The following is a 13940-nucleotide window of genomic DNA, read 5'->3' on the forward strand; positions in this document are numbered from 1 at the left end:
TTCGAGTATTTCCAAATATAAGAGAAAGAAAGTGAAAAATTCTTTCAGGGTGCCAGCATTGTTTTCTGAGGGCAGCAGAGCCTTCAGTGTTGAGTTTCACTGTTACTGGTGTCATAATTTTGTGATTGTGCTTGCTCCATTTTACTCTTCATAGTTCAGTGTCTTACTTAGGGAGGAAGCCTGGAATGTGTTTTTTAAAGTTTCTTAAAAAAAAAGTGTGGGGGAAATGGATCTTCAGTAACAATCTGTGATGTCTCATTCCTACTCTCTGAAAATTTATTTTCAGATAGCATTAATGAATTCTGAATGAATTAATTCAAAATGGGATGGTCTTTCTCATGCATTTCAAAAGCACCTATCCTATGATTGATACAGAGGTCCCTAAAACAAGATAATGCTACAAGATGCTTCCAATGTTCAGCAGTGTCTCTGATGTTCTGGCTCTGTAGAAACAGTCATCCAGACTGCTTCAGAGGTTTTTAATATTTAGTAGTCTATTGCTGAATTATGACCCCATAAGCATCTTTTTCACCTTCCAATTTATTCACATTTTACCTAAAATAATCCAACAGACTGAGTCAGCTTTTAACCCAGAAAAAAAAAGTGCTGAGTCACCTAAAAACTCTGCCTAACTCACCAAAGTCAAGTTCCAATCTGCTAATAGCAGTATTGCAGTAAAATCATATAACACTGTGATTATAAAACAAGCCTTAAGATACCACAAAAGTCAACTGACTGATAAATGGGGTTCGGATCTCTTTTCTGTACTGTTATGTGTTCTAGAGATTTCAATTCTGTGTTGCTGGAGTGAGGGGCATCTATTTTGCTTTTCTTCTGAAGCTTGTGGATGTTTTTTCTAAGGAAGAACTGACATTTTCAGATATGAAGGAAGAAATGTGTGGGATTTTGTTGGGGTTTGTTTTTAAGGAGAAACTGATGGAGACACCTAGTTTGTCTGGCAGGACTTCTGATATAACAGTATCAATGCATCTGTTCTTTTGTCATTGCCTAAACATGTGACTTTTCCACTGCCTTCCTAATACATTTGTTGTCTGAACTTGAAAACAAAGATGTTTCTGCATCTTAAAATGTGTTTTACATCTGTTTATCTGCTTAGGGAAGCAATTCAGAAGCAGCAGCAACAGATTGGAGATAATATTGGTTGAAGTTGGCAGCTAATGGTTTGAATTGGATCTCTGAAAGCCAGATCCAAAGTAGTTTGTTTCCTGTATTACTGTAATTTTTCTCACATTTCTGAGCTTCTGATCTTTCTATTAATCAGTTATATTCTCATTTTTTTTACTTGATGCCCCTAGCCCAGCATAGCTGTTCCAGTTTCTGCATGCAAGTATTACAGACCTCAGTAGTTAATGACAGGCAAAACAGGGTAGGCATAGAAGATTATATATATATATATATATATATATATATATATATAGTGGTAGTAGTAGTTTTACACAAAATTTCTGTTACTGCATCTGTGAAATGTTGTTGGAAGTCATTCACAGAGGCCATGCGTAAGTTTAATTTTGTTTCTTCATTTTGAGTTTGCAGTTAAGTGAGGAGGATACTTCAAGATTCAAATGCCTTTACAAACTGTGCGTGGTGTTTGACTGTATGGCAAGCAATTAGCATTGCAAAACCTATAAGCTAATTTTATAAAAATAGAACTGCAGGTTAGTTGAAAGTGTAGTTGTTGTTGTACTGAGACAAGTAGAACGCTGATTAAATGAAGCATCTTAAAGGTTAAAAAAAATGTTAGATGACCAAAAATTATAATATATGTGAAAAATATCCTTCCAATCTGTTATGAACTCAGTGGATTTTATCAAGACTTCTTGGTATGTAAAGTGGTATATATGAAGGGAGCAGAATTGAGAGAAAGACCTGAATTTATAGAGTGACTAAATTTTTTCTCCTCTTATTGCAGTGCAATGAGAAACAGCTTTGACTACAAGATTGAAACCCTGACACAGGAACTCAGATTTTTATAGCTCTGCATAACAATGTTACACTGCAGTGAGTCATGCACTTCAACTGATATTTTGTGTCTTAGAATTACTTAATTTGATTTTTTTAATAGAATTTGAACATAAACCTGACTTGAGCAGCTACTGCATGAACAGTTCAAGCTGTAGGCAAACCACAGAATCATAGAATGGTTTTATTAATTGAGTGGGCCTTTAAAGGTCATCTAGTCCAACCCCTCTGCAATGAGCTGGGACACCTTCAACTAGATCAGGTTGCTCAGAACCCCATCCAACTTGACCTTGAATTGCTTCCAGGGATAGGGCATCTGCAACCTCTATGGGCAACCTGTTCCAGTGTAAAACTGTAGAACTTTCATTTAAAGCTTAAGGGTTCATGAAAAATTATTTGTACCTGTCATCAAAGGACCTTTCTAGATTTATAAGTTTTCTTTTATTCTTTCTGCACTGGCCACAAACACAGAGTTTGAATTTCTTATTTGTCTATGGAAAAATATTTCTCATTTGAAGAACTGCAGCTTTTGTAACCTCTCCAGGAAATAGTGTCTGCCGCTGAACACTGGAAACTTTACATTGCATTAAATTATTGCGACATGGCACTGCAACTCTTCTCATCTGAAGAATCAAAAAAATGAAAGTACACTGAATATTTGCCCATATAATTTTGTTTTTTTCCAAGTTTTCAATAGTATGTGACTGCCATGTTTTTCAAGTAGGATGATTAGCTAAAGGCACTGATTTCTAAAATAGTGCAAAAGAGGTGATTTTATGGAAAAATTGGTATAATTTAAAATTTAACTGCATTTGTGTTGTGGAACAGGGTGTCATGAAATCAATAACATTTTATTGAATTAGACAATCTGTCCTTATATGTACACTTTTTCTTTTAATATTCTTTCATAATACAATTAGCTTTTATTTTTAGACTGCTACTCAGTGGTAAGATGGAAGGTTAACTGTGTGAAGTCAGATGCTATTTTTGGTTCTATTTAGCCTTCCCAGTTATGCCACTTAAGGGAAGAATCTGTTATGCTGACTTGTGAGCTGGTGTGGTTAATGCACCTATGGGCAAAGATATCTTTGTCTGGTAACTGAAAACACTTTTGTTTGTTTTTCTCTTCAGACAAACTGGATTATGTTGGTATCATGAGCTGTATTTGGAAATTTTCTGTTTCCAATTGTTGTTTCTTTGTGTAACTCATGAAACTGAGAAGCATGGCATTAAATTTCACTGTTTAATATGCTGAAATTATGGACTCTAGTTGAAGTAGTGGATAATACTGAGGGAAGGGTTGTTCAGGGATGTTTTGCATTACAGAGAAAGATGAATTGTACAGTGTGATTCAAAATAATTCAAGATTTCCAGCATTTTAGTCCTTTCCAACTGTAATTTTCCAGTATCTAAATAGCTGCACATAATCAATGCAATAATTGAAATGCCATTTTGCAGAGAGGTTAGTTTTACCCTTTGGAAAAACTGGTGGATGGACTTTGCCAGAAAGTCCTACACTACTGGAAGGCTTTGAGAAATAGATATATGTAGCAACTCACTTTAACTTATACATATTCCTACAGCTTATTTTCCTTGCTGTCATTTCTGTTGCAGTGAGGATGATCTATTTGAATCGCACCCAGATGTGATCTTCCATTTCTGTGTGTATTCATTCTCTGAATTAAATTTTGAGATGTTAAAAAAAATATGCAAAAATGCCTTTTGCAAAATATGCAAAAGTTGAGATAAAACTAAAGTGTGATATATGCTCTATTTCATCATCTGTTCCCAACAGCTGTATGGCTTTATGAGTTGTGGTGCCCTGACCAGGCTGTCTGTTCAGTCTTTCTGCACTGTCATCCTGTATTAGGCGTTTCCTGGGCTTACTGCCAGACTTTCTCTGTTTACAAGGCAGCAGGCAAAGATTTAACATTTCTGTTTTCTTTCTTACTCTTCAGATTCCCTGCGAGACAGAAGGATTTGTCTTCTCCTTTTTTCACTGCTGTTCCTCATCATGGAGTATCAGTGAAATGAGGTTCATTTTCTAATGGTCAGCGTAATAATGTGACACAGCCACTGATTAAATAGTCATTTAGGAAGCTGGCCTAGAAGAATTGCTCTCATTATGGTCTTTGATTCAGTTTTTTTCTGTTTTCCTAAATAGGTTAATGAGCTCCCTTTTTCCAAGGCAGACAAAATCAACATTTACAAATTATTACAAACAGAAAACTTACTTTTTTCTCTCACTGTTCACTGAATTTAATAAACTTGAAGGACAAGACGAAAGATTCCAGATGCCAAACCTCAAATGGTAAATTAGACAGTGTCTTGTGGAAGTTCTGACCTAGAAATCAGATTTATTTTATAGTTTATTGCAGTGTCCAGTAGAGTTCAGGAGGTCCTCAGACCTTTGACAAGCTGTGGTTGTGTATAGCTTCATAAATGTGAATAATTTCATTGACTGTGGTGGAATTGCTCTAAAGTCTAAAGTTAACCAACTGCATGGTTAGGGACTTTGTAGAGTGATACCAAACCCAAGTGAACTATTTGAATTGACTATAGAGAAAAAGGACCACCAACATATTTCAATAAACAGGTTAACTGATACTGTTAGAAAGGTCTTAGAACCCCTGAGTAAATTGCAAAGAAACAAACCTTAAAGCCCCATGTTTAAAAAGTTTCTTTATTTTATCAAGAAATATGGGAAGTTAATAGAAAGAAAAATCATAGTCTTAAAAATCTGAAGTAATTTTGCTGGTCAGGATGCACAGTAACAAACCAGAAGATCAGGTAATGAATTTTTGAATTTTGTAACATAGCTGATACTTTAGCATTCTTTCTGCATGATGTAATCTCTGTTTCTGTTTTTCATGTTTCAGTTGCAGACAAAATAATTGTTCATTTGAGCCTCAGAAATTAAGAGGTATTTGACCTAATTCCAATTATTTTCAGAGAACAAAGGAGTGGATTTTTTTCTCCTTGTCTGCTAATTACCTCATGGACGTTGACTGTTGGGGAAGTTATTATGATGCATCACATAATCCTCATAGCTACAGCCAGTAGGAAAGTTTTCTAGAGTTTATCAAGCTCATGGTTTTATGTCCTCAAACTTTAGGAACTCCCAGTCTACCGTGTAGCTATTTTGGGCAGATGTGCCCAGTTTTAGTAGCATTTGAGATCTTTCGTGCCTTATGTCAAAAGTTAGCAACTTGCTTACCCTTCTTTTGGTGTTGTGTAATTTTATTTACTTTGGGAATTCCCAGAGAGATTCTGTAGTAGAGCTGTCACAGAGGGCATAAGCTGGGGAGGAACAGAAGCTTTTGCAAATGTCAAGTGCTTCTTCATTATACCAACAGGAATCTTACCATTTGACCTGATTTTCCAGGTTTAGTATGTGTCTGATATAGAAGTGGGTTTTGTTGTTGTTCCTGTGTACAGTGTGGGCTTCTGGCCCTTGGAACAGTTTCTTTTTTGCCTGCTTCCAAATTGCTTAGTATAGTTACCTTTGACACTGTTGTCATTTCTACCAAGTGACTAGGTTGTTAATTGAAAAAGTAATTCTGGCAGTTACAGTATTTTTTAAATGGCATAATAGGGGCTCATTGGTTTGAGTTTTCTCTGTATTTCTACTTCCTGAGTGTATCTAGCTACCCATCTGGCTATTCTCCAGCTATTTACTGAAGACATATCAGGAAACATGACTCAGTATTACCAGGCAAATAGCTACCATAATCTAGTAGTGAACTTCTAGTGCCTCTTGTTTCAATCATGAAGGGCGTTGATGGCTTAGTAAGTATTTAAGAATATTGGTTAAACACACCCTCTTTCCCCTGGTCACGGTATTCTGAGAAAGTGCAGAGACCAAGGGGAGGTTCCAAAGTAAAAAAACCCTGTGTTAAAATCATGGTGCATAGTTGGAAAGGGTGGGAATGCCCTTTTCACCTTCCTTTTTGAGTTCCTGAGGCTGCCCAGAGGAAACTTCCTTTTCCAAGTTAAGCCTCCTCTTGGTAATGGAACTGAAATAGGAAACAGACAATTGACCTGTTTCTGCAGGAGTGCTTTTCTTGCATTTTGCACTCTAGGACACACAGAAACCCTTGAAATGGGAGGCTGGCAACTTCAGAAACAGTGCAAGAATTTTAATGAGGCTGAATGGCAGTGAAGAGGAAGTGACAGTGCAAAGTGTATTTCAGAAAGGGAAACAAAAATGATGATTGCAAATATGACCTGACTGGCAAAATAGACAAGTATTTGACTTTTGCTTACTCAGAAACAAAAAGTTGATACCGGGGGAAAAGGGCAGAACCATCAGGACAGCACAGTTGTAATCTGTCCCAGTCAAAGAGGAACAGCATTTCCCAGCAGAAATGTGGAGACTCCTCACACTGAAGGCAGTACAGGGAGGTTGTATCTAGATTTGCCACGCTGACGTTTAACACATTATTGGCTTTTTTTTTTTCAGCAATTCATGGGGAAAAAACCCACAGTGTTTCTTTAAGAATTTCAGCCTTTAACTGCTGACCTGAAAATATATTCACAAATCCAGCTGTTACTGTGCATGCCAGTTTTCCTTTTGCCTCCTATGTTATGTGCTTCCTTTTTAAAATATTTACACCATATCCTGTTTCTTGGAAGTCAGTAGATACAAATATTTCTTCTATTGTTAAAACAAATACAAATAATCTCACCTATTTTTTCCAGTTTTAATGTTTTAGTTCCATTTTCAGCTGCTGTAGAGAATTTGTCATCCAGAGAAGCTTTCCCCAGACAGAGGGTGTGGCTCTCCAGACTTAAACTGTACAGTCCTGTAGCTGCTTACTTAAATGGAATCAGACATACTAAATTAAGCCAAACTATTTGTCTTTACAGCTCTTCCTGCTACATTTAAAATGAAGTGTATTTGTAGAGCTGGAATAAATACAGTTTATCCAGCAAGCTCCTGGCTGGAGGCTGTTGATATACAATTACAAAACTCTGTTTAGCATTAAAGATTTCAGAACATTTGAATTTCCATTAATTTTTCAAATTTTTATAAAACCTCTGTGGCACCAGTCTCCTAATTTTTTTTTAGTATTTTTCTTCTGGAGATTGGAGGACAAATACATTCATGATAAATGTTCACTTATTATTTCAATTTTTTTTTCATTGTAACTTCACCGTAAAGGACAATCATTGAATATGTGTTGAATTCTATCTATAAAAGATTGATCATTATTCAGGTTTCTTCCCAAGGGAAAGTATCTTCTGTTTGTTAGGTTCAGAGGTGGGAGTAGGGATTGATGTAAATTACATTTCAAGGCATGTGTGGTGGTAATGAGAACGGGATTTCCGTATGGATCACAACTGGAATATTCTGGTCCAGTGGCTTGATCTGACTGAGGAAGTATTTCTTTGGAAAGAGCAAACTTCTTTGGTTATAAATATTTGTCAGTAATATAAACCTATTTTAAAAGGTAAATATGATGGGTGTATGAGACATGAAAGCACAGCACTAGTGGACAGTAGTGGATCAGAAATTTGATTTTTCAGATAGATATGTTTCTCTCCCTTCCTTTTCAACACTCCATTTTCACTTTTTTTTTTCTGCATGTAAACCACATTTTTTTGTGCTTATAGCTGTGTGATTTTGCAGTGCTTTAACATAAATTGTCTTGCAAACTGTTGTTAGTCATGACACTTCTGTAACATAATGTAACATAGTATATGTACCTCTCTTAGAAAGGTCTTTGTTTTTCAATAAACTTCATCCAGTGTTTCAAGATGTCCTCAGTTGGGGAGTATGGAGAAAAGGTTTATGAGAAAAGACTGCTTTTTTTATAAGAAGCAATTCAAGTTTTGCGTCATTGGATCATTGTGCCACTTGCATACTTGTTTGGGTTTGTAGCCATTGAAGCGAATTACAGTTTAATTCTCCTGATGCTGCTGCATGAATTATGTTGTCCTCTGATATTTTTGGAGCCCATCAAGCAGCAGTGATACCCTGAGTCCTTTACATGTGTTCTCAGAAGACTGTGGTGAGAATTGAAGTGAAAGGATTCTGACAGCACAGGCCCACAATAATACTGTAGTGATTCTACTACAAAAGAAAATGTAATATTGATTTCAAGTTATGTTTATTCTGAAACTTCTCAGACAACATTTTTGCTTTTCCTTATTCTGTTTTATTCCTTCTTGTGATTCTAGGCCATTAAAAGTATCTTTAAAGGACTGAATAAAAATCCAATTCAGTCCTACACAAATGTGATCCACTCTGATGTGTACGGTAACGTATTTTGAAGAAAAGCAGTATGACAAGATGACCTGAGCAGTCTTGAGTTGTCAGAGGAGCAGCACTAAGTAATTTTTCGTTCTAAATAAGGGGAAGGCAGTGGCGTTACCAGCAGGATATGGGCAATGTTTGTATGGGAATGGGTATTGTATGTAGAAGTAAATAGGGTTTAACACATTTTAAACATGTTAATTGAAACATTTAAAGTTAACAAGATAACATTTTTCTAAAGTGTTCCTAGAGCACTGTTTCAAAGTATATTTCAGTTTTCTTTGTGGAGGGAAAAAAAAGAATTCAAGGAAGTGTGAAACTTCTTTGGTGGAAGCCTTTGGAGTGTTGACTATAATGATAAACCTCCCAAAAAACCTCATTGTTCAGCTCTGCATATGCCTTCGGTAAAAAATAAAAAAAAGAAGTCAGATTTAAGGTAGATTTTTTTCCTGTGGACAAACAAATCGTATTCATTTTGTTCTTTTAAAAGAGCATTTTCTGTGGTGATTAAAACCACAGGCAGAAGAAAGACATTCTGATTGAGCTTTTCTGCAAAGGCAGTGATGGAAAGTGTGCATTGAAGGTACTTGTCTAGAGCTTTTGTGGATGTAAACTAGGAAGTGGACAGATCTGAATCTCAAAAATTACTTGATGATTAATTTTAAAAAAGCTCCCAACACTGTTAAATATCAAATCTCATTTTGGTGCTGAACTTCCTCAAGGTGTCTGAAGCTTTTCACATTTTCAGATTCAGGCATGAAAACTCATAGCATGAGGAGTAGCAACATAGTTGTTATTTGAATGAATGGCTACATATTTGACTGGTTTTGCTGTGATACACTCCTATGCAGCTTTGCTAATACCATCTTCCTTTGAAAGGCATTTTAGGAGAGATTTTGAAGAATGGAATACTTCTTTTAGCGCTAAGCACAACAAAATAAAGAGTGTGTGAGACTGTATAGAGGATTAATGAAAAAAGAAGCAACATTGTGGTACACTAGTTTGAAAAACTAAGTTTTGATCCCTAACTTACTGGAATAACTGACATTCTCTGAAAAAATGTTCAAAATTTTTTGGTTTTAAATTTCTAAACTGATTGAATTCTGATCAAATTTACAAAAAAATTCCTATATGACCTAAGTACAGATATTCTTTGGTGCAGAATCGTGTGTTTTGCAAGGTAGACTGTAGTGGATTTGCAGCATTTACAAACACACGCAAACAAGTATTAATTTCAACTTTCTCTAAATATTTTCTTGCATTCTAAGTGAGCTGTTATCATTAATTACACTGTATACATTAATTTTAATCCTGTAGGAAATGAAGACTTCATTTTAACATCAGTTTGTACCTTGAGAGATGTGCCTTTGACTTTATTATGATAAAAGCCTAGAAAAAGTCCTTTTAGGAAAACACATTTCCATGAGCTTGGTTTTAAAAATGCTTCCCTCACCTCATCATGTGTGGTTATTTGGGACTTGTAAATTCTGGCAGATCTTTATTCCTTGTTCTGTGCAATTGTTCAATATTTTTTTCTTCTTGTGTATTTTATACTAGCCATTCTGGACTATTTGTAGGGAGAAGGAGGACTTCCAGTATTCACTGCTGGAATATAGCGAGCATCTGTGTAAATCTGTCTCACACTTGCACTTATCTGGCTTTCAGTTATAAGTGTATTTAGTGTCTTTTGCAGTAAGCTGAAGTCTCCCGTGGTGTGTGACTGACAGGTGGAAGTCACACAGGTCAGATACCACAGCGTGTGAGCAGAATGAGAGGCTGGAATTAGCCTGAGCTCCAAGATGGAGGTGTCATTGCTCTACCTCCAGCAGTTTGTCTGATCACTGGCACTCATGATTACTCCTGTGTATTCTTGCCTGGGGAAACTATATACATGGACATGTGAGAAAACCCCTATGGGAATTAATATGTTTCGTAAAGTTCTTTATTCATTCCCAATCTCCATTTTTAGCAGATTTTCTGGTGCATTTCTAAGGGTGCTCCTGACAGCTTTTGTGCACAAATCTGACCCTTCCTTTGTAGAATTGTTCTGCAGACAACAAAAGGATGCTGCTGCATGCAGAGTCTGACATGAAACCTGTCATTTCCTCCTCCCTTACTCTTCAGCTTGGATGTTATACTGGATGGGTTAAGGGGTGAGGGCAAGGCTTTCAATCAGAGCAGAAAAATTAATTTTAGGCACTGCTAAACCACAACATTTAACTCCAACCTGCTCGAAACACACTGCAAAGGCATTGGGGGCGTGAGTAGAGCGGTGGTGGGTAGGCAGGACTTGTGGAAGTGGCACCCAGTTTTAGGGGCCTTGGGTGTGAACTTGCGCCTCACAGAACATCTCTGCCTGTGTGGGATAAGTGTTGTGGAACCTTTCTCACAGCTTTTCCTGTAGTGGTGGGCTTGGGCTGGTTGCTGGATTCCTGAAATCTGTGGAAATGATGATGAGTCCTCTTATTGGTAGAGAGAGTTATTAAGCAGAGGGGAACAAATCCCAAGTTAGCGAAACTTCTCTTAAATTGTACGGCCTTTTGAATCCAGTTTTCACTGCCTCTTTGGTTATCTAGAAGCAGCCATTTCAAGCAGAGCTGAAAATGTCTCTCCTCAATGAGAGCAAATTGTCATTGCAGCAGTAAGATAACAATAAAAGGATTTGGGTGGTGGCTGGAGCCCTTTGGCTGCATAACACAGTGACACAAATGCTGGATACTGCATGTGGCACTGCGGTGAGTATCCGGCTGTTCTCCTGGGTTAGCTGCCATGACAACTGCGCTGCTGGGGAATGCCCTGTGCTGGTCTTGTAGAGAGCTGAGGGTCATTGATATTCTGAGTGTTTCTTGGAATATTGCAGGCAGTAGAGACCCCTTCCTGTAACTCTGCTGATGTTTAGTATTATCACAGTGGGTAAAATACGGAAATGGTGTTGTTGACAGGTACCTGGGGAAGGAGAAAAAAAGCTAGTTTCTCTAAAAACAGTTTTTTGTTTTACCGCTTTAATTTTGTAGTTTTACCAAGTAATTCTAAATTACATAGCTTCTGCATGACTTTTACTTCCAGATTTCATTTGGGCATGAAGTGTTAAAATGAATATGGAAACAATACAGCAAAATTTTAATCTGTTTACATTTTAAAAAATAACTTGCTACCTACAAACACTTTTTTCCTTACAAGGGAGTTAGACTGAGTTCAGTGGAATTTCTCGTTGTGGCTTTTTGGTTTTCATTGTTTTTAAACCAAACACTTGCTCCTTCACAAATGGATTTTTATTGACTTTTGAGGGCTGAAGTTTTTTCAAGGTCTTTGATTTTGTGTTTTTAAAGAATGTCAAAACCATTTTTCTTTCTGATATCCCCATCCTTCCTGAAATACATTGCAACATCATTACTGGGATAATTAAGGACAGACAACTGCAAAGACCATGGAAGGGACTCTTTCTTTTTTTCTTGAATATGAAATACCTTTTCATAAAAGGGGGAATTATTTTATTTTTTTAACAGGGCATTAAAACAGAACATAAAAATAAATAAATTCCAGATGCAATCTCTTTAACTCAACAGATTTTCCTACAAGCAATTAATGTAAGAATACAAGAAGCTTTGATATTTGAATAGTATTTCCAGACGTTCCTGTCAAAGTCATCAGCCTGCATATGTAGTTAAAGGCAAAAGTCATCAGTGTGCTTATGTAGTTTATTGGCAAAAATACAGGTGTTAAACAGAAGAGAAGGTGTATTTGGAAATAGGGAGCAGTCGTGTTTTACATTCTTGGCCCTGAGGTTTCCTGCACTACTAGAGACCTGAAGTACTGGGGAACTCAAGTGTTTGTATGATTACAAAAGAACATTATAATATCACTGCAAAAAGGTAAAGACAAACTTATTGTTGCTGACCAGCTGAAGATTTAGTATTTGAAAGTATTGCATTTGTTCATTTTGCTTTATATATTTTGCTGTCAAGGTAACGTGCTTGCAGGACTTCTTTGGAGATGACGACGTCTTCATTGCGTGTGGGCCTGAGAAGTACCGGTATGCTCAGGATGACTTCGTGCTAGATCACAGCGGTAAGAATGTACATCCTAAACCCATTTAAAGAGTAAACTCTCCCCCCAGCTCCCCTGTTCAATCCTCAAGAGTTATGTCATTTAGGAAACTATACATGGAAAGACATCTTCCTATGGATCAAAAAAGTTTTTTCAAACCGTCAGCTGGATTCTGTGAGCCTGTTAAAATGCACTAACAAACCTGAGCTATTTTCCTGCAAAATGGACAGTCTCTCTAAAGTTACATGGCAAGCAGCATTGTATTTTGAAAAGTTCAGTCATAGATCTAATGAATCTAAAATCTCACACTCACTTTTGACATCTGTGACTGTAAGATAGTTTCCATGTTTCTGTCTTCAGGAGATTTTAAAAAAAATCACATATGTAACCATGCTCATTTCAGGTCTTGAATTGTCATGCCAGACAATTCACACATTCCAGTTTTGTCTGCTGTAGACCAAGTGCTGATCCTTTATATATTGTGAGATTATGGGGGTTGTTGGGTAGGGAAGGGGGTGAGACAAATTGGGACTTTGTGCCTGTCCTGTCTGCCTTGGACAAACCATGAATTTAACTTGTTTATGAAAGTTGTTTTTCTGTGAAGAGAAACTTTATAATGTAAAGTTCAAGGAAAATAAAAGAAAAGCTGCCTCTACCAGGCAGTTTAAAAATTGTCCTGGATTATTGAATCATATACATGTTGGGGGTTTTTTTCCATGTTCATAGAATCATAGAATGGTTTGAGTTGGAAAAGACCTTTAAGTCATCTACTGCAACCCCTCCAGCCATGAACAGCAACATCTTCAAAAAAAAGTTCACGTGGTTCCAAGCTGCATTGAACCTGACCTTGAATGTTCCCTAGATGAGACATCTACCACCTCTCTCTATTAACTCACAATGCAAATCCCAGTCTGGCCACGATCCTAATTTCTCTTACACTTTTTAAGGCTATAAGATTACTTTTCACATTACAAGGTGCACAGGCTAATTGGGCTCATTTCCTCTCTGAGAACCCAGTGATGGAGGGGTTTTTCCTCCCTTTGTCTTTTCAGCTTTGGTGGTCCCTGCTTCCTCTAATAACTCTGGAAAAGCAGGTTAGGTACAGAGAGGAACATGACTAGCAGGGCATACAGCTCAACTTCAGTATTTTTGATGATGACATTGACATTGCAGTGATGAATAACAGGGACAAAATTAGGAGGGAAATTTATATGATTCCATTCAGAATGATTTGCTAACGATGCCAGCTGTAGGAATGAAATGTTTCCAAAGTGTCAGTGCATGTATGCCTATTGATTCCTTTTCCACTTAAGTTGTCTTTTATTTAATAATATATAGCTGATGGTAAATGACAGTAATCTATTGTTTCAGCCTTTTGGAAACAATAGACATTTTTCACCTGTTCAAAAACTGATCACAATATCAGTTTCTTGCAAGAGAAGGGAAATGGTGCTGGCTGTGCAGTTGCCCTATATGAAACTGCTGTTACAGCATGGAGAATTTACTGAATTATCAGAAGAACCTTGGCATCAGCATATGTACAAACTTAAATTATAGTAATAAACCAACTTCAAGACATGAAGAAGTGGTATATGCAAAATATTACATACAGTATTTGAGTAACTCAAATATGTTTTTATGCTAAGTAAGAGTT

The 13940-nt window shown here is 36.8% G+C and overlaps 1 protein-coding gene and 1 long non-coding RNA gene across 8 annotated transcripts in view; both read left to right on the forward strand.

The window, feature by feature from the left end:
- The window catches only part of DCLK2 (doublecortin like kinase 2), an 82824-nt gene that overhangs the window by 30455 nt on the left and 38429 nt on the right, over positions 1-13940 (forward strand). For all 7 annotated transcript variants that reach the window (XR_003529211.1, XR_003529209.1, XR_003529210.1 and 4 more), the window contains exon 3: positions 12205-12307. Coding sequence is in view for 4 of the 7 variants with exons in the window: in XM_027652714.1 (XP_027508515.1) it covers positions 12205-12307 (103 nt within the window). In the remaining 3 variants the exon portion in view is untranslated. The remainder of the gene's footprint in view (positions 1-12204; positions 12308-13940) is intronic.
- Positions 1974-4253, forward strand: LOC113951601. The gene is made up of 3 exons (XR_003529212.1): positions 1974-2019; positions 3939-4030; positions 4145-4253. It is a non-coding gene; the product is annotated as an uncharacterized LOC113951601 (long non-coding RNA).

This window comes from Corapipo altera, unplaced genomic scaffold, assembly GCF_003945725.1.
Source record: "Corapipo altera isolate COAL_440 unplaced genomic scaffold, ASM394572v1 69, whole genome shotgun sequence".
Classification (NCBI taxonomy): Eukaryota; Metazoa; Chordata; class Aves; order Passeriformes; family Pipridae; genus Corapipo; species Corapipo altera.